This window comes from Puma concolor, chromosome B2 (genome assembly GCF_028749965.1).
Source record: "Puma concolor isolate L17-30 chromosome B2, mPumCon1.1.hap2, whole genome shotgun sequence".
Lineage (NCBI taxonomy): Eukaryota > Metazoa > Chordata > Mammalia > Carnivora > Felidae > Puma > Puma concolor.
This window is the reverse complement of record NC_141671.1, coordinates 130,993,355-131,017,050: the sequence shown is the minus strand read 5'-3', so window position 1 is coordinate 131,017,050 and position 23,696 is coordinate 130,993,355. Positions and strand designations below refer to the sequence as shown.

At 39.4% G+C, this 23,696-nt stretch overlaps 1 protein-coding gene across 13 annotated transcripts in view; it reads right to left on the bottom strand.

The window, feature by feature from the left end:
• AIG1 (androgen induced 1) overlaps positions 1-23,696 on the bottom strand; it is a 245,402-nt gene that overhangs the window by 139,261 nt on the left and 82,445 nt on the right. For 11 of the 13 annotated variants that reach the window (XM_086708023.1, XM_086708029.1, XM_086708030.1 and 8 more), the window contains exon 3: positions 20,626-20,727. The exons of the other annotated variants lie outside the window; for them this stretch is intronic. In XM_086708023.1, coding sequence (XP_086564149.1) covers positions 20,626-20,727 — 102 coding nt within the window. The remainder of the gene's footprint in view (positions 1-20,625; positions 20,728-23,696) is intronic. 13 annotated transcript variants of the gene reach the window in all.

The following is a 23,696-nucleotide window of genomic DNA, read 5'->3' as shown; positions in this document are numbered from 1 at the left end:
GGGCTGCCTTTCCTTCCTTTTCCTGTCTAATATGTAAATCGGATCCTCTCCCTCATGCAAACCTTTCCCATGCTTTATTGTTTCCGAAAGATAAAGCTTAAACTAGTTTTCGGTATGTAGGGCTCTCCAAGATCTCAGCCCCTGCTTCCTTCTCTAACTCTAGCTCTAGCTATGCCCCATCTTTGACTCCACTCCCAGGAAAGCCAGGTCTTTTGAGTCCCTACACTCAGCACGAATGGAAGTTCTTCCCCAAATCCTCACATCTGCTCTAAACTTCCAATTTCAGCTCCCCAAAAGTGGTCCGTGGAGCTCTTTCCCTCTTCACCCCTTCTTGGAGCTTTAATGGTCTCTCCTTTGACTGGCTGTTCTTTCTTTCTTTTTTAAGGTTTATTTATTTTTGGCAGAGAGAGAGAGAGAGAGAGAGAAAGAGAGAGAGCATGAGTCGGGGAAGGGCAGAGAGAGGGAGACACAGAATCTGAAGCAGGCTCCAGGCTCTGACCTGTCAGCACAGAGTCCAATGCGGGGCTCGAACTCACGGACCACAGGATCATGACCTGAGTCGAAGTTGGACGCTCAACCTACTGAGCCACCCAGGCGCCCCTCACTGGCTGTTCTTTCTTCAGAGGAACAACATTAGTGCCCAGAATGGTTCCAAGCACAAGAGGAATAAGCAAATATCTGTAGAACAAATACCCAGGAAAGGGTTAATCTCTTACTGTGACTCTTCCTCATTCCCTGGGGGGAGTATGGTCACAATGGAGTCAACCTTGAAGGACAGAGAGGACCCTATTTCTTTGTCTTTCTGCTCTGAAGAGCCACAGATGTGCCTAGAGAGCCTTGGGTGCTGCTCCTGGAAGCCGTAATGACTGGGAGATGCTGGGGTTCACCTGCCAAGACGTAGAGGGGTCAAGCACATTTCCAACCCTCCGTGGGTCCTGGGGTTTCTGTAGAGTGGGGGGCAGGGCAAGGGCGGGCCCAGAAGGATAAAGACCTTTAGGTTTCTGTCCATATATTAAACTGTATAATTGAAATTATCCAAATATTTATGTGGATTAAAGAGATTTCTAAGTGCAGCACCCCCCCCCCGCCCTCCACTAAAATTATGATGTCCAATGAAAGAATACCTAGTATATAAAAACAGCCATTTGCATGTGACTCCTCCCTCCTGGTCAACAGAGCAGGAAGCGTAATTCCCTTATAAATCAAATGTGATTCTTCCCAGTCCTCTTCTGCATGTTACTGGTCATTCTTGAAGCAACTGATTTCTCTCACGGAATTCTTTCTCTTCCCCTACTTTGTTCTGCCATTTCTTGCCCACTTACCAAGAGAAACGTTATTTCCTTGCTTTTCCCTTTACTGCTTAAATTCTGTAACCTTCAGTTCCTACTTCTGTGAGATGGGAATGATAATAGAGTTGTGAGAATTAAGTAGACAATATCTAAAAGTGCTTAGCACAGCAAGAGAGAGGAGCGTGGTGCATGTCTGCTGTGATCATGGTCCTTTATATTCCATTTAGGAGTGATAAACAGAAGAAAATGCAAGAGATAAATCCTTATTAAGGAAAAGAAAAGTGGTAAGTCTTATGGTGCAATTAACATATAAAGCCAGAACCATCAACTTCTTTGTCCTCTCTGAAATAACCAGAATGGAGGTGCCTCGATGGCTCAGTTGGTTAAGCATCCAACTCTTGATTTCCACTCAGGTCATGATCTCACGGTTCATGAGTTCGGGCCCTACATTGGGCTCTGTGCTGCTGATGTGGAGTCTGCTTGGGATTTTCTCTCTCTCCCCCTCACTCTCTGCCTCTCCCCCAACTCTCTTTTTCAAAGAGAAAGAGATTAAATTAAGTAACCAGAACCAGTAAACTAAGTTAACTAACCATCAATCAATACTAAGTCATGTGGAGGACACAAAGAGAGCTTTGAGGAATTGACACTCTAGAAGTCATATCTATTTCTTTTCTATTTCTTCTATAATGTGTATTCTAGCTATTCCTCAAAAGGACACAACAGCTTGTAGTAAAATGCTCAGGGTAAGTGGAAATCAAGAGAAAATGAAGAATCAGACCAAAAAAGTATGGTGTTTTGAAAAGGAGAGAAAACTGTGTTGGAAGCTGCAAATGAGCTGCCTTTTTTTTTTTAATTTTATTATTTCAACTTTATTCGGCCAATGTGCTCAATTCCGATGTTATGGTAGAAATGCCCTAAGAACCGTCAGCATTCGATTCAGCTCAAGCATCCTTGGCTGTCTCTTAGCCTAGAAATGGAGGGTCCTGATGCAGGCCATGGGCCACACAGGAAGTCACAGAGCATAGAGGTACCTGGCTCCAGGAGCGAGGGGAGCTGCCCAGACCTGTCCTGGGTCTTAGCTGACAACTGCCCCTCATCCAGCTGTGACAGGGTTTATGCTCTGGCAGAGACCAGAAGTCCCTGTTTAACCAAACAATTCAAGAGACAGTCACGGCAACACTGGCATGCCATGAGAGTGACCACATCCAGCCTGGCTTGGTCCCTCCCCACACAGGGAACAGGAGTGTCCAGGGAGGCCTGGCCAAGTGAGAATAGATATCCTGACATCCACAAATGTCTAAAAATCCCACAGATGGAGTTTTCAAATAAGTGATAGTATAAACCTCACAGAAAGGAGACATTGCCTGCGTGAGGTTCCAAAATGTTTTACTGAGCACTCTGGAGAAAGCCACATATGAAAAAAAAGCACATCACAGTTAACAACAGAAAGATGGCCTGTGAAGATGGGCTAGCCTGGAGATGAATCCCTTTCCTAAAATTGAAAAGCAAAAAAAAAAAAAAAAAAAAAAGATGGGTTTATTTTTAAGTTTTTATTCCAGTTAGTTAAAATATACTGTCTTATTTGTTTCAGGTATAAAATATAGTGATGCAATACTCCCATACATCACCCTGTGCTCATCACAAGTACTTAACACAGTCCTTTTCCCCATCTATTTTACCCATCCCCCACCCACTTCCCTTCTGGTATTCATCAGTTTGTTCTCTATAATTAAGACTTGGCTTCTTGATTTGCCTCTCTCTCTCTTTTTTTTTCTCCTTTGCTTGTTTGTTTTGTTTCTTAAATTCCACACGAGTGAAATCATACGGTATTTGTCTTCCTCTGACTGACTTATTTTACTTAGCATTATACTCTCTAGATCCTTCCATGTCATTGCGAATGGCAAGATTTCATTCTTTTTTATGGCTGAATAATATTCCATTGTATACATATACTACTTCTTCTTGATCTCTTCATCAGTTGATGGACACTTAGGCTGCTTCCATACCCTGGCTATCGCAAATAATGCTGCTATAAACACAAGTGTGCATGTATCCCATTGGATTAGTTTTTGTATTCTTTAAATAAATACCTAGCCATGCGATTGCTGGGTCATAGGGTAGTTCTATTTTTAACTTTTTGACAAACTACCATACTGTTTTCCACAGTGGTTGCACAAGTTTGCATTCCCACCAACAATGCGTGAGTATTTCTTATTCACTACATCCCTGTTACTTTTAGCCATTCTGACAGGTGTGAGGTGAGATCGCATTTAGTTTTGATTTGCATTTCTCTGATGGTAAGTGATGAACATCTTTTCATGTGTCTGTTGGCCATCCAGACGTCTTCTTTGGAGAAATATCTGTTCATGCCTTCTGCCCACTTTTATTGGATTATTTGTTTTTTAGGTGTTAAGTTTTGTAAATTCTTTATATAGTTTGCATACTAACCCTTTCTTGTATATGTCATTTGCAAATATCTTCTCCCATTCCATAGGCTGTCTTTTAGGTTTTTTTTTTTTTTATTGTTTCTTTTGCTGTGCAGAAGCTTTTTATTTGATGAAATCTCAATAGTTTATTTTTGCTTTTGTTTCCCTTGCCTCAGGAGACATACTTAGAAAAAGTTGCTAAGGCTAATGCCAAAGAGGTTACTGCCTGTGTTCTCTTCTAGGATTTTTATGGTTTTAGGTCTCACATTTAGGTCTGAAAAAGATGGGTTTAAATTTACATGTGTATTTGAATGAAGTGCTGCTTCAGAAAAATTTTCTGCATTTCAGATTGATGCCCCCTCCTTCTGATGAGGATCTATGTAGTGCATGGGAACATTAAATGTGGCATCAGAGAAGTGGAAATAGCTCGCATTAACAAAAAGGAGCATGTCAGCATCAGGAAATACAACATTGTTTCCACTCTTAAATTCTAGATTACTGCATAGATACTTATAAAAAAATACTGAGTAAACTAATAGGAAATATCTCCAGAGTGATTTTGCAAAACAGACAGTTCAGACTGGCAGAAAGTGTCTGGAGTCCTGGAGGCTTGATTTGTACACAGACCCTGTGCAGAGTGTTAGACCATCTTGGACACATTTTTAACTTCTGAGCCTCAGCTCCTCATGTGTGAAATAGTGGTAATAGTCCCTACCACTCAGGGTCACGCTGAAGAGAAAATGAGATAATGTAAGTAAGTGGCTGGCCATTGGCAGGTATTTAGCAAAGATTTGCCTTCCCATCCCCATGTGTAGCTTGTACAAATCTTCATTCCTCCTTGTACAGATGTATTACTTTAATGCTCATATTATAATATTTCATAAACGTGGATGAATCGTAGGTCATCTACTTGCACTATTATTCGATTACTTCGCCCACTACATCATAAGCTCCACAGAGAGATGTTCTTCCTGTGTCCTTCCAGTGTAAGTGATGAGGCGCATATCACTTATGGTACATGTGCCATCTGTATTTGTTGCAGGAAAGAAAGAAGACATTTCTTCAGTGAGGACTTATTAATATGGTCTAAGCGTGTTGCTTTTTGGTGACCAGCCTGAAGCACACGTGTGGCTTCAGAGACTCTCGGAAGAGGATGGTTGACTGGCGTTCTCGAATATCGACATTAGATGTTCTGAACGTCCGTGGGCTCTTCAGATTAAATCTGCTTTTCCCTCCAGCACCAGCATTCAAGGGAAAAGCTGTAAGTGACTCAAAAATTGATGTTCTTGCTTTAATGTTCTTTTGATCTACAAATTTTCAATCGTATAGTCTATTTATCACTGTAAAGGCACAGCCATTCAGTTTCAAAACAGAATGAGGACAGATTATGAGCTAGCCTCAAAAATTAATTACCGCTTATATAACAGAATTTTTGTGGTAAAATGTGTTCTCAGTTCCAAATGACTAGCTCATGAATGAACTTTAAAAACCCAAACCATTTGGACTTCAGGGTTTTGTACAACACACTGATGAACTACTATGGAAGCCTTATAATGTCATTAATATAAAAAAAATTAGTCTAAAGTAAAATATCTTGTCTCTGTTTTTCCTTCCTTCTTTCCTCCCTCCCTGCCTCTCCCCTCCCGAAGTTTCCCAAACACACTTTAAAAAAAATCCCCTATATTCCAAGCTGCATTGGCAGAAGAAGCTCCAAAAAAGTGTTAAGACTGTGACTCACCTCATTGTAATTCTGCTTATAGAATTTATGGAAAAGGAATGAAATCCAAGAAAATAAAATAAAACTTTAAAAATCCCACTGATAAGCAAAAATCCTTTCTGTAGGAAATAGGGTTATATAAAAAGATTTATATTTTGTTTCATATAACTCAGAGGAAACCCGTATCCCCTGTTAACTGCCACCTCTAATTAGTTACAGACCATTTAACTCCATAAATATTTTCAAGGATTAATGATAATTGACACATGTGCTATGCTTTTAATCTTTTAAGAAATGTTAATATTGATTCATTTTTCCTAGAATCTTGGGATGGCGCCAGTATTTTATCCCAGTCGAAAAAGAGGCAGAGATGCCACCTTGTCACCAATGCCTTAATGGTTAAGTCAGCCTGGTTATGCACGTCTACCGAAGTCCGTCTCTTTACCATGCCCTCCATTCAGCTCAGCTCCAGGCACTGCCAGGGTGACTTCCCTCTTTGTGTTCTTCCATTAACCACTTTCACTGAATCCCAAGGAAGCTTAGAGAATAACGAATTCAAGGATTCTCAAACTTGGCTGTGCTTCAGAACACATTACAAAGAATATAGATGGCGCATGGGCCCCATCCCGAACCAAATCCTAAGAACCTCTGAGCATGAGACTTGGGCCGACCAGCATTGACCAACTTTAGTGTAACTTTAATGGCATGGAAACAGGACAGCATTATTCAGACCTTTAACAAATGGAGTTGACATTTAAAGGAAGAGAGGAGTTTTTGATGGGGATCTAGAAAGGTCAATTTTATGTGTCAACCTGACTGGGCCACAGGGCCCTCAGGTATTTGGTTAAACATTATTCTGGATGTGTCCGTGAGGATGTTTCTGGATGAGATGAACACTTGAATCAATAGGCTGGGCAAAGCAGACTGTCCTCCCCAACGGGGGTGGGAGTCATGTAATTCACTGAAGGTCTAATTAGAATAACAGGATGAAGAAAGGAGAGTTTGCTCTCTCTTCCTGACTGCCTTCAATCTAGGACATGGGTCTTCTCCTGCCTTTGGACTCAAACTTGGACTAGAACCTGGGCCATCAGCTTTCCTGCTCCTTAGGCCTTTGGACTGAAACTGTACCATTGGTTCTCCTGGGTCTCCAGCTTGTTGACTATAGATCTTGGGACTTCTCAGCCTCTATAATCATGTGAGCCCGTTCCCCATATGTACACACACACACACACACACACACACACACACACACACACACACTCCTGATTCTCTTTGGAGAGCCCTAACTAATACAGGGTCATATTTCTTTCACTTATGTGTACTAGTAGAAATATATATAAGGTACACAGACGATGTTTGAGATATCTTTTACAACAATTAGATAAGGAAGCAGAGGACAACATGCCAACAGTGTTAGAATAAAGGTTGAGCAAGTCTCTACCTGGGGCTTTGGAAAGAAGGCTCCTGTTCAATTGGGAGGAGCTGCGCATGGGTGCAGAGTGAAGTTATTCATAAGAAAATACTTTATTTTTAATTTTTTGAGAGAGGGAGGGAACCAAACCATAAGAGACTCTTAAAAACTGAGAATAAACTGAGGATTGATAGGGGATGGGAGGGAGGGGAAAGTGGGGGATGGGCATTGAGGAGGGCACCTGTTGGGATGAGCACTGGGTGTTGTATGGAAACCAATCTGACAATAAATTTAATATTAAAATAAGTAAATAAATGATAAAAAAAAGAAAATACTTTACATTCTATTTACCTACACACAAATCATCTCGTATGATTCCAAAAAATAGGATGGTGAGACTGTGAATATAGTTTAAAGGTGAAGGTATTTTCTGTATTGAATAATGATAAGCTCCCGTATTTCTTCACATCTAAAATGTTTACTGAAAAGATAAAAGAAAAAGCATTATCAGGAAGAGAAAGGCAGTGCTGAGTGCCCAAGTCAGTAGGACACAAGGACACGAGGATTCTCAGGGCATCAAAAACTCATTGCCTGGACCTTGTGTTTTTAGTCCATCTCCTGGTTCCTGTGAGCTGTGATCTACGATATTACGTACCAGAAGTCATGATGTTCTTTCTGGTTGATGTGCCCTGCTGCATTTTCCTCTTTTTCTCACCCTTCTTTGGTCTCTCTCTCCCTCTTTCATATTTTCTTTATTTAAGCAGTTGATAAGTGTTTTAGGAAATATTATAAAAATGTCATATTAACATGATGAGGCTCTAAACTAGGGATCAGGACTATTTAGGAAAATGTGTTCTCCAAGAGAAACATTTAAAAGTGAAAAAAAGGTATGGAACTGAAATTTAAAGCAAATCACCCAAATACAGACAGATAAAGAAAACAGGGCAAGATAATGGCATCATTCTGAGCTATTCCTATGCCAGAACTTTTCGAGCAAACTTACCAAACATAAGCAACTGAGAAAGAAAAATTTCACAAGTGAATAATATAGCATATAACCCTCAGCAAAATCTAATGAAAAATCACCAAGCTGGATTTCAATATAAATTGTTGCTTACAAAACCTGTTTTGTAAATATGTTACTGATTTTAATGTAAGTTGCTGCATAAAACGTGAACAGTTTTACAACAACTATATTCTATAATTTAGACTTTGAGCTTAGTTGCATGGCTTACTTATGTAACTCTACAAAATGATGAGTCTGGAAGGCTTGAGCTTATAAGGGAAAAATGCCTTCAGTTTAGTGATTCCAGTTTAAACTTACAGAAATATCAAATTACTTATTGAAAAATCCCAGATGAAGTAAAAAGGAATGTTCTGGGAAGTTGCCATTGACAGTATGCTGCCCTGATCTTATAGATGTTTGTTTCCCAAGATTACTTAGTGAGATTTATCAGTATTTTAGAAATAAGAAAGGCCAGAGGTCTTTAGCAATCTCATCAGAGAGTTCTAGAGGGTCTAATTTTTTTTTTTTAAAGAAGTATCCAATCTAATTTTGTATAAAAATCTGAGAGCTGGATTCAGCAAACTAACGAAGAATGAAGATAATTAATTAAGAACGAATTAAGAGAATATGACTTGTTCCCCATTGTTCTTCTAACATCCCACCTGACTGCCCTGACCTTGGACTGTCTCTGCTACCCATGATTATAGAAGCGAGGTCACAGGAGGAGAACCTGAGGGGGACCTTTCCAAATCATATGAATCCAGGAGCCTGATCTCTGACTTCCAAATAAGGTTAAAGCACAGCTTCATTCACAGATCCTGAAATGTCAGCCAACTTCACCAGCATGAGAAGCGCAATCAAAAAAAAGACTCTGTGCACCAACAGAAATACATCACTCACTAAAATGGAAAGCCATATAGCAACAACTGATGTCAATGGCGATGAACATTTTTAAACAACTACCACAGACTATGCACTCTCGGCGTGCATACTGAGATAAAGGAACCCTGTCCTCCTAGAACCGAAATCTGGTGACTTGGAATCCTATCAACTGGGCAGTAAACTGCGTACAGAGAGGTACCTCTTCCTACCATCTTTTCTTTACCCACAAACACCACCTTGACCCCCATTTGCAGCTTATCCTTCATTTTAAACTCCCATCTCCTTATTTACACTTGGACCCTTTGAGCATCCTCCTTTCCTCCAGCGAATGTTTGAAACAAAAACACCTTAAGAGGAACAACACTGGGATGCCAGTTTTCACCATTACCTAATTTTTCCAACCTGTAACAAAGCACAACTCATAAAATCAAGAAGGAGCATCATTCCTTGTGTATGTTAAACACTCGTGGTAAACCAATACCAAATTAAGGAGCCCAGTTTCGACAATGCTGTGAATACCCTTCTGGAAACCGCTTGTGAAATGGCACTCCTTGAAGGCCCATATTTCATTAGCTTGGCAAGACTCCCTTTCAAGGTCATTTCCAAATGCTCGTCTTGTGCAGAGCAGCATGCGTGGAGCAGTGCTAGCATGGCACCAGGTCAATCCATTAGTCATTGCTGGAGTGAGCCTTCTGTGGAGAGGCAGCCTGCTTCAAAGTCAGATGGGCTTCTGAAAAGCATGCCAGGAAAACTTTCAGATTTGAAATGTTTCAGAAAAGAAGGTCACAACATCTTCTAATTGCCTACTCTCCTTGCAGAAGGTGGCTTTTCATACTTTACGCAAATATTAATATCTGCCCAGTGTGAAAACCAGGTTAAAAAATGTGGTAAGTGAGTTTGCGCATATGTCTTCAATTGAGCAGAGCACTGAGTGCCAGACTTCCACCAGGCTGATCAGACTGCAGGTCTGTGTAAAAGCCTGAAGTAGTGGAATCTAGTTGCTATGGCTGCAAATTAAACAAATAAATGAGACACCGTGGAATGCAGCAAAATATCTGTGGTCCGATTAGTTCATATTTGCCATATGTGTGAATATCAGCAGTCAAATTCTGAGTTGAAGCAAAGTTCTTTACAAAAGGTGCAAGTGAAGGGAAATGCTTAAAAATAATAAGGGAGATGCGAATTCTACATCCAAGGATAAATATCTGAACTTTTATATAAACTTTAAAGGAATTTCATTAACTTTTATGTTAGAAGTATATACAAATTTCGTGTTGCTAAAAATACAAGACTTCCACCGGAGCATTTTTCCTTGCAGCTTTAGACAAGGTGTGACGCTAGCTTGTAACTTTGTATATGACAGTAAGGTAGTCATTAGCTCTAGGGAAATTTTAGCTTCTCCATAAGATTCCTATCATATCCTATTTGACGGAACTGACATTTATCCAGCCTATCAAGTGGCCGGCATTGTACTATTTGCTTCCATGCCAATCTCAGGAATTTCCACAACAGGCTGTAAGCTCCCCACTAGTGGGATTCAGTAGGGAAATTTAAAAAGACCGTTGAACAGCGAATTCTATTCTGAGTAACCTCTCAAATCACTTACACTAAACCGTTTTCACAGAATGAGAATAAAACAGAGAAAACTTGAGAGGTCATTTGATTCAGTTCCCCTTTGTCACATGTCTGCATCTATTAGAAGAGCTGTGTACAGAAAGGGAGTGGCTTTTGGGGTTACCCCGGTCAGAGAAAGACAATCGAACAAAAAAGACGCTCTGTGATGTGCGTGGTAGCAGGGTAGACATAGAAAAGGATGTTTACTAACTTCAATCTTTGTATCTTAACACGTATAGATAGTAGCATGTGAGGAGTGGCACTTGGACATAGAAGACAATTTGATATATTCCCAGGTCACACGGATTAATGTATTTGATAAGGATGAAAGGGGCCGCCTTAAGGGAAACATTTCCACCCATCAAAGCTAATCCTTGCAACTAGGTTAAAACATATATTAATTAGATCATTAAGGGCATGCTCATTCTCTGGATATGGATATGGTAAGACAATAGGAAAAAGTCACCCTTGCTTAGATGAAAAGGAAAATAATCTAAAATGCCAGGAATATTTATCAGTGTCTTGAAGAAATATGTTTGCGAAATATAATGACATTTCATGTTGAAAGGCGTCTCTTCACTAGATGTTAACAAAGCTCCACAGAGAGAGGCCCTGGATACAGTAAGCATGATGGGGTCAGTCAGCTCAGCATTCTCCTTCCAGCCAGGGAGCCGGCTAGCTGTGTGAGACTGGACAAGGTATTATACTGGACACTTGAAGGCCAGCAGATACAGTTCTTCTGTGGAAAAGGGGAAGACTGATTTCGAAAATTGTAAGCCAGTGAGCTTGACAAGGATGCGGTACAATGGGTCACTGAAGGACTAGGGTATGAAACATAGAGAATTACAGGGTGATCCTAAGTACTGGCCTGAGCTCACTTGGAGAAAATAATCTTATTTCCTTTTCAGAAAGTGTTGCCAGTCTGGGAGAGTAAGGAAATACGATAGAAATGCACTCCCTCCATCATTATTCATTCATTCCTTCAAAAATATTTTCTGAGACCCACTATGTGCCATGCACTGATCCAGAAGATGGGACTATGGGAGGGAGCTAAGAGCATGTGCCTGCTCTTATCGAACATCCAGTTCCAGACTAATGTAACAATATACTACAAGTAAAGCACAATGGATGTTATAATAGAGGCACATGTGGGGTAGAGGCTCATAAAGAAGGGGTGACCAGCTCTATGATATAAGGGAGAGTTGATGCATGAGAGGACTTGAAGCAAAAGGAGGGTTTTGACTGGGAGATGAGGGCTGGGTGCACACTCAGTCCTGGAATGTCCTGGAGGGCAGGTTTCACTGCCATTCTGTATTGGCTGCAGTTTAGCAGAGGGGAACACTGGAGACTCCCTGGAGAAGCTTCACCTTGACAAGAGGTATAAATAGGCTCAGGGAAGTTACCCAGTATTTCTAAAAGACCAGGCATTTTGTGGACAAATTTGGTAGTTTAGGTTCAGATTCAAACAGAAAAAAAAAAAAAGTTGGGTTGAACATTTTCTAGTGGGTTGTCACAGTCTTTCTTTGCTTTTCTTTGATCATTATTCAACCTGATTTGGATAAAGAAGCAGGAGATGAGATGAGGATTTGTGCTGTCTTCATGATCTGGTGCCAACGTAAGGATTTCGGACAATGATTCTGGACCCTCAGGAAGGCTTCTTTTCCCACTTTACCTAAATGTGACCAACACAATGACCCCTTGGGATCTCTAGATATCTAGACTTCCCAGCCAACTTGGAAAAAATCAACACCTATCCTTCGAAGGTGAGTTTTGTCCCCAATCTACCATCCACTTGGTGCCAATACCATCTTATAACACTTTTCCTCACCAGATCCCTTGTCTGAGCACTCTTTCTCCACTAGACGTATTCCATTAGTTTCCTGTTTCTCTATTATCCCTGGACATAGTGATAATCTTCAGTAGCCAATCTCTTCTGCCACCACATATGTAGTTTTTATCTAAGTACCTGTCTTGTCTAGAGGAATCAACCATCTTCTCCAAGCACGGTTACAAGATGGTTAAAATTTATTGCTCTGAATAATCAGTTATTTTGTTACTGACTTTACTCACAGCAGTAGCCTCCAAAGGAGCTTCAATTCAGTGGCATAAACTTAGGCATCTCAATTCAAAACAGAGTTTTAGAAATCAATCATATTATTAAATTCCAACATATATTTAATGACCCTCAAAATCTTAGTACTGTGGCTTCCCCAGAGCTCATGCTGTATTCTAGTTGAGTTTAACAAGGTGGAATACACTACAAATACACCTAGAGGTCCTACATTTTGTCTATAAAATACCAAAATAACAACTTCAAATGTTAGCTAAACTACCCACTGGTCGGGTAAAAATGATGTGGAAGTTTCAGTGTATTGTATAATGAAACTGCCAAAAAGAGTTAATGGAGCTTGGACAGCACTAATAGGCCAAGACGATGGCTAAATTGCTCTCTGTGCTCTTGCCAAATCATATGAAACTATAAAAACGAATCTAGACAAGCTGAAGCCTAGTCAGGGGAGACTGAGCATGATGGTAAAGGACCTGTATTCCATTTTTTCAGTAAACATTTACTGTGTATGCAGTAATGCCAGAGAATATGCTAGGTTCTGGAGGAAAAGATGGGAGAAAAAATACAACAGTTGCTACCCCTTATGGCCTCATAGCCCATTAGGGGAATAAACAAGTAAATAAATACTAATCAAATAATGTGATAAGTGAAATCATAGGTGTCAGAACAGTGTTCTGAGGGCAGGGAGAAGCGACCCACTCAGATGCCTAGGAGACTCGGGACCACTTCATTCACAGGTGGTGTCTGAGAAGGGAATGTGGCAAGGAACCATCAGAACCTCAGATCTTCTAGAAAGGTTACTGAGGCAGCAGTGCGGGGAAAGTCCTGGTGAGGAGATAGCTCGGAGGCAGGAAGATAAGAGATGAGCCTATTGCCTCTGTTCAGTTGAGAGATGATGAAGCCTTGAACTAAAGCCGGGATGGTGGAGAAAAGGGGGCCGGGGCAGCTTTGGCAGCTACTTTGGACGTACATCTAATAGGACGTGCCGACTAACTGTGAGGGATGTGGTAGAAAGAGGAGCTTTTAGATGCTTCAGTCATTATTCAAGTGGCAACATGGGATGAGTAACAAGACTGAGGGAAGGGGTTAAGGTAATGAGGTGAGGGGTTAACGTAGTGAATTTGTTACAGTATGTTCATCTCAAGGTCCTTGTGTCAAATGCTGAGCGTGATGCCCCTTAGAAGATGGAATAGGAAGAACCAACTTGGAATGACCAACATTTAAGAGAGACTGAAGTTATGGGGAAGAGCGAGATCCTCTTGGAAGAGAACATGAGGAAAACAATGACAACTGGTATTTGAATCCTGTGGAATGGATGAATGGACTGGGCCAATTTGGGCTGGAGGAAAGAACAGAAGGCTCAGTTCCTTATGAGAGTCTTTCCTAAGCTGAAGACTCCACGGTTTCGGTCCACCGTTGAAGTCCCATCATCGGAGATGCCCAGCAGAGACTGAAAGAGAATCTGCAAAGATACTGTTCAGGTCATTTAGGTGCCACATGGTGTATGGACCCGCTGATCTTTAGAACCACTTCCCAAGTTTAGAGATGATGCCTCTATGATAGAAAATGCAGCTTTGTGCTTCTACTTCACTTTCTTTGGCAGCTATCGCTGATGCTTGCCAAGGTTGGAGCTTCAATTAAAAGGAAACTGGAAAGGATATAGGGATGGACTTCTGCCAACGAGTTGGGTCTGTGGCTAATGAATGATCTGTTTGTGGTAATGAAGAAGGAAGCCAGTTCCTAAGGCAACACCTTAGGGCCTGGCCCCTCCTCTCCCCCAGCTATGAAGAACTAAGGGCAAATGAATGGGAAACATATGAATGAAGTTTACTTTGAAATATCTATGGATTTAAGGATTAGGGGTAAAAGAGCTTGAGTAAACCACACTTTGGGTTTTGCTGACCCCAAAATATCTGCATATAATTTATAGACCTTATGATGAACTCAAACGACTACTGGGCCTGCTCATTTATTCAGTGGAGCAAGAAAAAGGGCAGAGTGTATGCCAAATGATATTAGCCTTGAATTCTACCCTTACGTGGAAAATTAGTTTTACACAGGAATTTGTGATGTCAGAAAATTGCTTTAAAAAGCCATGGTCTATTACCCTAGAGAAAAAAAAACAACTAATACCCAGACAAAATAATCAATATAGGGAAGAACTTTTCAGTAAATGTGACCCAGGATATGATTTGCCTGGTCTGTAACTCTCAGATGTTCCAGGGACCATGGTGTGTTTTTGGACATCATTTCAGGCCTTCTCAGGCAGTAGTAGCAATATGATATGTACCAACCGACAAGACCCCCAGGGGGGATAGCAAGTCATGTCTAAGATTTTGCTGCAGTGCAGCTGAGATGGGAGAATGATGTAAAATACAAGCTAGGAAAGAAGTGAATGGCTTGGGGTTGTATTCCATCAACTACCATGAAAAGGAAAAGACCAAGAAGGGGAGAAGAGAACAAGAGAAAACATGGACATAGAATATTGATAAAATTCATTCATTTCATACAGCAAATACTCATTGATTTCCATTATGTAGAGGCACTGTTTGAGGCGCTTGGAATAAATGAGTAACTGAAACAAAGATCCCTGCTCTTATGAAAATTATATTCCAGCAGGAGAGGACAGACAATAAGCCATAAGTACAACATAAAAGTAAAGCCATATAATATGTCAAGGATAGTAAGTGCCAGGAGGGGGACAGAGAGCAGGGACAGCGAGGGGACTCTGGGGATATGGGAGTAGTTGGCAATACCTACTAGGCTGCTCAGAGTAGGCTTTACTGAGAAGGTGAGATTGAGCCAATGAAAATTCACAAGGAGAAAGCTATGATCGGTAAAACTGGACGTGAAAAAGCTTACACATGAGAACCGTATGCAATAACTGTGAAAGCATCTGCCTCACTGTGGATGGAACTCTTTCTTGTTCCTGGGTCTTTGGGGTCTTATTTGTTTTCTTTGGGAGGTCCATTGGGAGTTTTAGAAAGTGGTTCCCAAGAAATTTCTGACCTCTGCTCCAGTCTTACTTTTATTTTGAAAATTTACAAATATCTCCCAGTTACTTTAGAATATATTGGGAAAATGAGAAAGGTCAGCTTTATTCATATGAAAAAGGAGATAGTCTTCTTTTGACCAACAGCTTATTTTATGAAATATCCCATATCAGGGTGGCACAGAGTTGTGTTATTTAACAAAAGAATAACATCTAATCTGAGTTCCTGCAAAACCAATGATCATCCAAGCAGTATTCAATGCCTTCTCTTCGGAGACAGATGTACAAAAACTTTAGTAATTACCAAATGTCAAAATAATATCGAACGGAATAAATAGTTACCTAAATTAAAGTTCTCTTGAGGATCAGTGACATACAATGAGAAAAACTGACAAATCAAGCATGAAGAGAGGTGGGGTTTATTTTTGTATCTCCTTATTAATTATACGGAGAATGAACAACCGCTGTGATTATGAGAATATCTAGGTCATGTATGCTTAAAGATCCGTGATAATAACAATAATAATACCCAAACTTCTGCAGTGCTTGGCATTCTCAAAGCATTTTATAAACATTAATTAGGTCTTCACTAAGCACAGACACTGTCTCATGGTTGGTTCTTCCTCTTATAGCATTGCTGAGAATCTGCAATCTTTCTAGAGTTTAAAGATTTATTTATTTATTGCTTTTAATGTACATTTACTCCATTGACAATGCTTTAAACTTGTAATCAGCAGAAGAGAAAGGTTCAGGGATCTGTTTTTGCAACCAAGGAAGAGGCCAGAATAACAATAGTGCTTCTTCTTGTCAGAGTGAACACAGCCTCCTGGGGACCACTCTATTGGCTGGTGGAACTGTTTCCCCACTCATCTTCCTCCACCTCAAACATGCCGTTTCTGTACTTTAAAAGTGTAAATATTTTTCTCCTGTAACCACACATTACCTAGCAGGCTTCTTTGCATCTCGTGGGTTTTCAATAAATGTTTGCTAGATTGAATTAAATCAAAGCTCAGCTCCCACAGGTTGTATCCACACAGAACCCAACCTCAACTGTCAATGACTGTTCAAATTACATTTTTAAAATGGATTCATTTTGCTGAAATCACCTCTAGTTTTCTCTTGTCTGCTCATCAGTAGACCGAGGGAAAGAAAGGTGGTAGGAGGATATAAATGTAAGCATGACATTCTTCCAAGTTTCAAAAGCAAACACACAAATACCCTTTTTATCACCAATACTTAGTGAATGCCTAGTGGGCATCATGTGCTGTTCGGATGGCTGGAAATACAAAAAGAAATAGGGCTGCAAGGATAGAACAGTTTTTGATTTTGGCTACTGAAGTGACTCCAGCTAAAGGTATTATATTTTATAGATTTACATTTTTAATTGTAATAAATTAAAATTTTGTGTGTGCATGTGCTATTTTAATGGAGCCCTGAGATAAGCTAGTGGTTACACTAGTGAGGTTGTATTACTGTTGCAACTCATCTATTTATCAGTTTCCTCTTCTCTTCAAAAAAAAAAAATTCTAAGATTGCTTGCTGAGAGAAAAGAAGTAGACAACAGAAAAGAAGAGACAGGATACTTTCCTTTAGTTCCAATTGTGTCTAACTTTTGGGTATTTTGGTGTAAATCAAAAGGAAAGTCCTTTGAATTTTAGATCTTGTGAGTCTGTTTTCTAACTGATTTTGTGCTGGGCAGTTGAGTGTTATAAATTCAAGGCTGACTTGGTGACGTCTTCTGAAATGGTGCCATGACAGACTTACAAACTGCATTTCAGTTTTGTGGTTCAGGGCTCTGGATCCTAAGAGCTGATGTTGAGACTCTTCAAGCAATGAGTGTGATTCTACGTGTAAGAACAGGGTACACTGTCTCTTGGAATTCTTGTAGTTATAAAACTCTAGGTAGCCAATACCAAAAGCCTAAAGGACCATACACCATCTGCATAAATATTTAAAAATTATAAATTAAGCTAGCAAAATATTAAATAAAATATGTTCTATCCTTCTACATTGTTAGATATGTATTTCATAAAGCAAAATAAAAATTATGTGATTGGATGAGTAGAAAAATAAAGGCTTATAGAATTATAAATTACAAATTTATGAGTGACAAATTACAAAAATTATATTATTTAATATAATATAAATATAAATATTCTAAAATTTTAATTCCTTGCCTTCATTTCAGCAAATTCACTGATACGTTATTATAATGGACACTCACAAAATTTAAGCTCTATTGATATTACTAATGTAATGCATTAATTAGAAACAATATAGTTATAATCCAAGTACACAAAATTTGAATGTCTTCATCAAAATGTGAACATTCAAATGAATGTAAAAAAAATTAATTGAATTATTTTCATACTTTTAAAACAAAATATTCAAAATTACCTATTTTGAAATAAAATACACATGACAATTATTATTAAACTTTTAAATAAAATTTAAATAAAGTTGAAAATGCCTATTTGAGTTTTTGGTATTTCATAAATTTTTTACACATTTTTATAAAAATTAAATTATTCATGATTCCAGCAGTTTATGTTCATATTTTAAGAGCCAATCGAAGGAATCAGTATCCTACTTAAAGTTACATCTATACAAAGTTAGAGTAATGTCAATTAATATTGCAAAATATTCCTCAGCCCCATACAGGCAACTTCTTTGTCAGTAATTTTGAGACCATGAACTGGAACATGAAGAAAACCAGAGAAATGGTCATTCATCCCTACTAAAGTACAAAACTCATGAGGAAAGACTCTATGGAGCTCTTATTATCTTAGAGGATTTGACATGCCGATTCATTTATCTTTTCTGTTTCCGAAATATTCCTATCACTCAAGTTCTCCTTGAATTTCTAAGTAGTGTTTGTCTCCAAGAGTGAGAATTCAACCCATCAAAGTGACTCAAGGGGAAATGATGAGAGTTCAGTTATACCTCTAATGACTGCATCAGTACTTTAGAACCATTCATTTGAAACATTAACTAGCACTTGGATCTGCAAGGGTTGTGATTTATTCTCTGGCCTAAAGGTAATATGGTGCATTTGAGGGGTGTAGACAATAAGCCTAATAGTTAAGGACTGTGCTTCTATAGCGCAGGATGCAACCACTGGTTCTCAGTTAAGGCCCTCCTTGTGTCAGAAACTTTGAGCCTTGGTTTCTTCATTTCTGAAAGGGATACCAATTTCTTGTTCATAGCACCACTATGAAAATTAAATGGTATAACCACTGTAGAATACCTAGCACACGGTAGGTTCTCAAAAAATAACAGCTATTATTACTGACTGGCGAGCAATTCTGGAAACTGGCTACAGTAGCCCCCCGAACCCTTATTCACAGTTTCAGTTACCCAGGAAAACCATAGCCTGGAAACAGATGCCAGAAGATCAGTAGTAGCCTGAGGCTACATCACAATGCCTGCATCATTTACCCCATGTCATCTCATCGTGTAGGCATTTTATCATCTCACATCTTCACAAGAAGTGTGAGCACAGTACAGTAGGATATTATGAAGACAGAGAAATAGCATTCACAGTTTTATTACTGTATATTACTATGTAGTTATATGTTCTATTCTGTTATTATTGTTCATCTCTTACTGTGCCTAACTTATAAGTTAAACTTTATCATAGGTATGTATGTACGTATAGGAAAAAACACAGTATGGTACTATCTGTGGTTTCAGGCATCCACTGGGGATCTTGGAACAGATCCCTCTTGGATAAGGGGGAGGACGACTATATACTAAATTCACTCATCAATCCAACAAACATGTCTTGATCCTACTACATGCCAGGTGGGTGGGCAGAGTGCTTGCGGCTGGAGGCTTTACACTAGGAAGGAACACTTAGTGAGGGGGGATACAGACATGTCTAATGGAGACTTGAAGGTCCTTTGCAAATGTAACTGACAGGGGAGCTAATCTGGCCTATGGGGGTGAGGATGGGCTTCTGAGAGATGTTATAGAAGCGAGCAGGATGAGAAAGGGTTCCCCAGGAAAGAATGGAAAGAGCATTTGGGGCAGAGGATTGCCAAGACATGGGGTTACGAAAGGCTTTGCACATTCAAGAAAAGTCAAAAGTTGGAGAGGCATAGAGTAACCACATCAAGTCCATTAGATGGTTACATGAAGCTGACAAGACCCAGCTTATTCGTTTGGAACTGAATCAGAGATGCCACATTAATCCTTCAATAGTGCGGCTCTAATTGGATTCAAAGAAAATGCCAGTTTTCCGAGTCGTGCCACTTGTGATGAGTTGTCTTAGGAAAGGATTAATCAAAGTCCCGCAGCAATGTTTGTTAGTACACACCACTTTTCTCAAAATATACCAAAATTGGGGGCAGAAAGGAAACTGTTATTTTGGACCTATGACGTGTGATTTCTAGCTCCTCTTTCCCCTATAATTTCTGTGATGGGTTGCCCTTTTCACCAGGAGCACCCAGTGACATATTCTAAAAACTGCTGTAACCAAAAAAATGCAGGCTTCTTAGTTAATAACAAAACCGCTCAATTCCAGAGGCAGAACGAGAAGACAACGACAAAATTTCTCTGAAGAAAATATACCCTCAGATCTTATAAGGTGATGTGCAAACCATCCAAAAGATTTGATCTGAAACATGTGAAGACGACACCATGGCTAAAGCTTCGGAAAGAATCAGACTGAGAAGAAGGAAAAGACCCAGCAGTCCCAGGCAAACGCGCTCCAATGGGGACAGCCCACCATGGCAGCACCCACTGCTAAGGCCGCCTCCATGCCTGCGGCAGATTTCCCAGGGAAAATAATAGTCTTGCTGCTCCTCCTGGGGAAATTCTCCAAGGAGAATTGTTGCTTCCAACACAATTCCACTCACGTGGGGAACAATGGCCCTCGATAGTTGCATAGGTTGGAAAAGATCCTCAGGCTCCAATAGGGGATAAGTCTTTGAATGGCACAGAAATTAAATTCATCCTGGAATAAGCTAGTTGTATTATCCAACAACACCAACAACTTATAAACTGTGGGTTCATCTTCTACATAGTTTTAATAGTGACTCAATTTCATGGAAGTTGTTTTTTATTTACGTTCAGCATTCTTCTCTAATTATAATCTCTCATAATCCCCATCATTTCACTGCCATTTAGGTAGATTCTATGGAAAGCCTAAATTAGAAAATAGCTCCCTAATAGATTTTTTTTTTAATGAAAGGAAATTATTTGTTTTAGTCCACTCACCATTCCGTGATTCAGCCACCCTGGGATAAAATTATCAAGCAACTTCGGGTAAATCATCTCTCTGTCATAGGCATAAATGATCCAGAACACCGCTACAACGAACTGGAAGGGAAAAGAAATCCTTTATTTCAAATTCACAACATACAATTTGTTGGTTATCCATTGTTCAAAGAACCCAACAGAACTGTAGTCTACAGTGAAAGGCGAATCAGTAAACCAGCTAATGACTGGAAAGAGAGATCTAACTTCATTCCATTAGTGGTAATGCGTGGGGTCCTTCTTCCTTCCTTGATCTCCCTATTGTGTTCTCTCAGGCAAAGGGATCTATTTTTGAGGGAAAGATAAATCGTGTCTGTCATCTGGAACAGCTCTCTTCTAGGGCTAATTGGGTTGGTTTGAATCCTCTCAAGAGAGTTTAAAAGTTCACTGGTGGTTTTTTGGATCCCATTCCCCACTGTACAGAGTCAGCACACATTCAAGAAACTGTAGTGTATTTTCCTTGAACCCATCATGTGGTTTAAATTAATCTTCACATTCTCAAGTTTCCATTTCACCACTAACAGCATTAAAATCACTGCTATATAAAATGTCCCAAAGTCACATTTCCTGCAAATGTATTAATTTATATAGCCTAAGCAGGGGCTTTGGCTGCACTGAGAGCAAATTGTATGGAACACAAGAATCCTAATTCTCTTGGAATAATTTACATGCTCATCTGGGTTCCTGAGATTTATTTTGACCCATCAGCAACATAGACATCAAAAGAGAGTAGACTACTCAATTTATTCTCTTATCTTTCTTCAAACTAATGGTGAGAGAAGTTCAGATTAAATAAAGAAATGAATGGTCCAAGGTCTTAACCTTCAACTTAGAATTTTAGAGAAAACACAAATGCTTTTGTACACAGTCAATAAATGTAGCATGGAAAAGGAAACAATCCCAGAGGCAGGGCTCAAAGTCTCTGCAGAGCTGTTACATCTCAAAGTAAATGCTACAGCATGATAAAATGCAGATAAATATTAAAAAGAAACACTTTTTATCTCATTTCTTATAAGTCATCTCCACCCCCACATTTTATTAATAAAAGTAGTAAATATTTTAATGCCACTTTTTGTAAAACTCCCAGTGGTTATACCACAAGCTAGTAATCAGAAAGGTTCCAAAATTCTTTTCCAAGTATGTCAGTTACAACATGGGTAATAGTAGCCTTTAAAAAAAGTTCACCCTTAAAACCTAAGATGTTATGAACATTTCTTGCTTCATAAAACACATTGAAAGATAATTATAATAGGCAACCATAGATTACACACATAGTTTCAATACCAGATTGGGGTCCCTAGTTGTTTATCCTGCTTTTGGGTCAACTATTCTCACTTAGTTGATAAATGCACAAGATGGAAAAGAAAAAACAAAACTCAAGCCATTAATGTTAACTATCATTATGATCTTTCCAAGCACAATGAGTAATTTTTAAATTATTCACAACTTTGGTTTATTCATTCCACTGTATACTCCAAATGTACTCAATATTAGTGTTATCTGCTCTCAGATCTAAGCCCCAAGATTGCTACTCAAGTAGCATTGCTACTCAAAATGTGGTCCCATGGATCAGCAGCCCCCATGTTACCCAAGAGCTTGCTAGATACAGTGAATGCCAGGTCCTGTCTTAATATATTCTGATTCTGCATTTTAATAAGACCCTGGGGTCATTCATATCCACATTAAAGCCTGAGATGTCATACTTTGGACACTACTCCAGCCACCTTGAGCCTCCTCCCCCCACCATGGAGCGAGGTAGTCACAGAGCCAAGTGGCTGGTCTATCTAGAGCCTCTGCTCTCCTTTTCCAGACCTGGGAAACCATGATCTTAGAATTTCCTGCCCCAGAAGACAAAAGTGTGCTTCAGGGCCTGTGTGGGCCTCCTTCCTGAGTCTGATCTGGAGGACTGACCGCACAATAAATGGGGATAGCCCCTGACCTGAGAGGTGGTTAAGACATATCTGCTTCTGAAGGGTGAGAACCAGTTTTACATTTGGTCTGGAGTCCACATATAAGCATGAAGCTATTTCAATCCTGGAAAGAGCCATTTGTGGATATCCCTTCACCTCTGCCATATAATGTCACCTGATGATAGGGCACATCTTCATCACAGTCACAGGTGCCCTCCCACATTCAAGGGGAGGGGATTATATACTTGCTCCACAGGCGATGCAATCTTGGGGCCAACTTAGAATTCTGCTTAGTGTATGCTTCCACTCTTCTTTTCCAAATTGTTTTGGCTATTTTCAGTCCTTTGCATTTCCATTTAAATTTCAGAATCTCATCTTGCTAATTTCTACAAAAATATCCTCCTAGAATTCTGATTACAACTATACTGAATCAATATGTTCAATTTGGGGAGAAATGATATCTTAACAATATTGAGTCTTCTGTCCCAGGAACATAATTTACGTCTCCATTTATTTAGATCTTTGGTTTCTCAGTTTGTAGTTTTCAGTGAAAAGGATCTTGTACATATTTTTTAAAAAATCTATCACTAATCTATCACTAAATCTATCACATTTCATGTGCTTTTATGTTATTGTAGATATTATTAAATTTGTTTTTACATTCTTTGTTGCTAGTATATAAAAGGTACAAATGACTTTTGTATATTGACACCATATCCTCTATCTTTGCTAAATTCACATAGTTTGAGTAGTTCTTTCACAAATCATTCTAGATTTTTATACGTACATGATCTGCAAATAAAGATAGCTTTTCTTCTTCCTTTACAATTTGGATGCCTTTTACTTCTTTTTCTTTTCTTACTGCACTATGACCTTTAGCGCAATGTTACCTAGAAGTGATGAACAGTGAACACCCTTGCTTTTTTCCCTATCTTAGGAAAGTGTTCAGCCTTTCAACATGTGCGTTTGCTATTAGCTGCATGTTTTTCTTAGATGCCTTTTATCATGTTGAGGAAAATCTCTCCCATCCTACATTTATGTATGTAATGAGCAAGTACTGATTTTTTTCAGATAATATTGCTGTAAAGCCTCAGGTGATCAGATAGCTCTTCTCCTTTATTC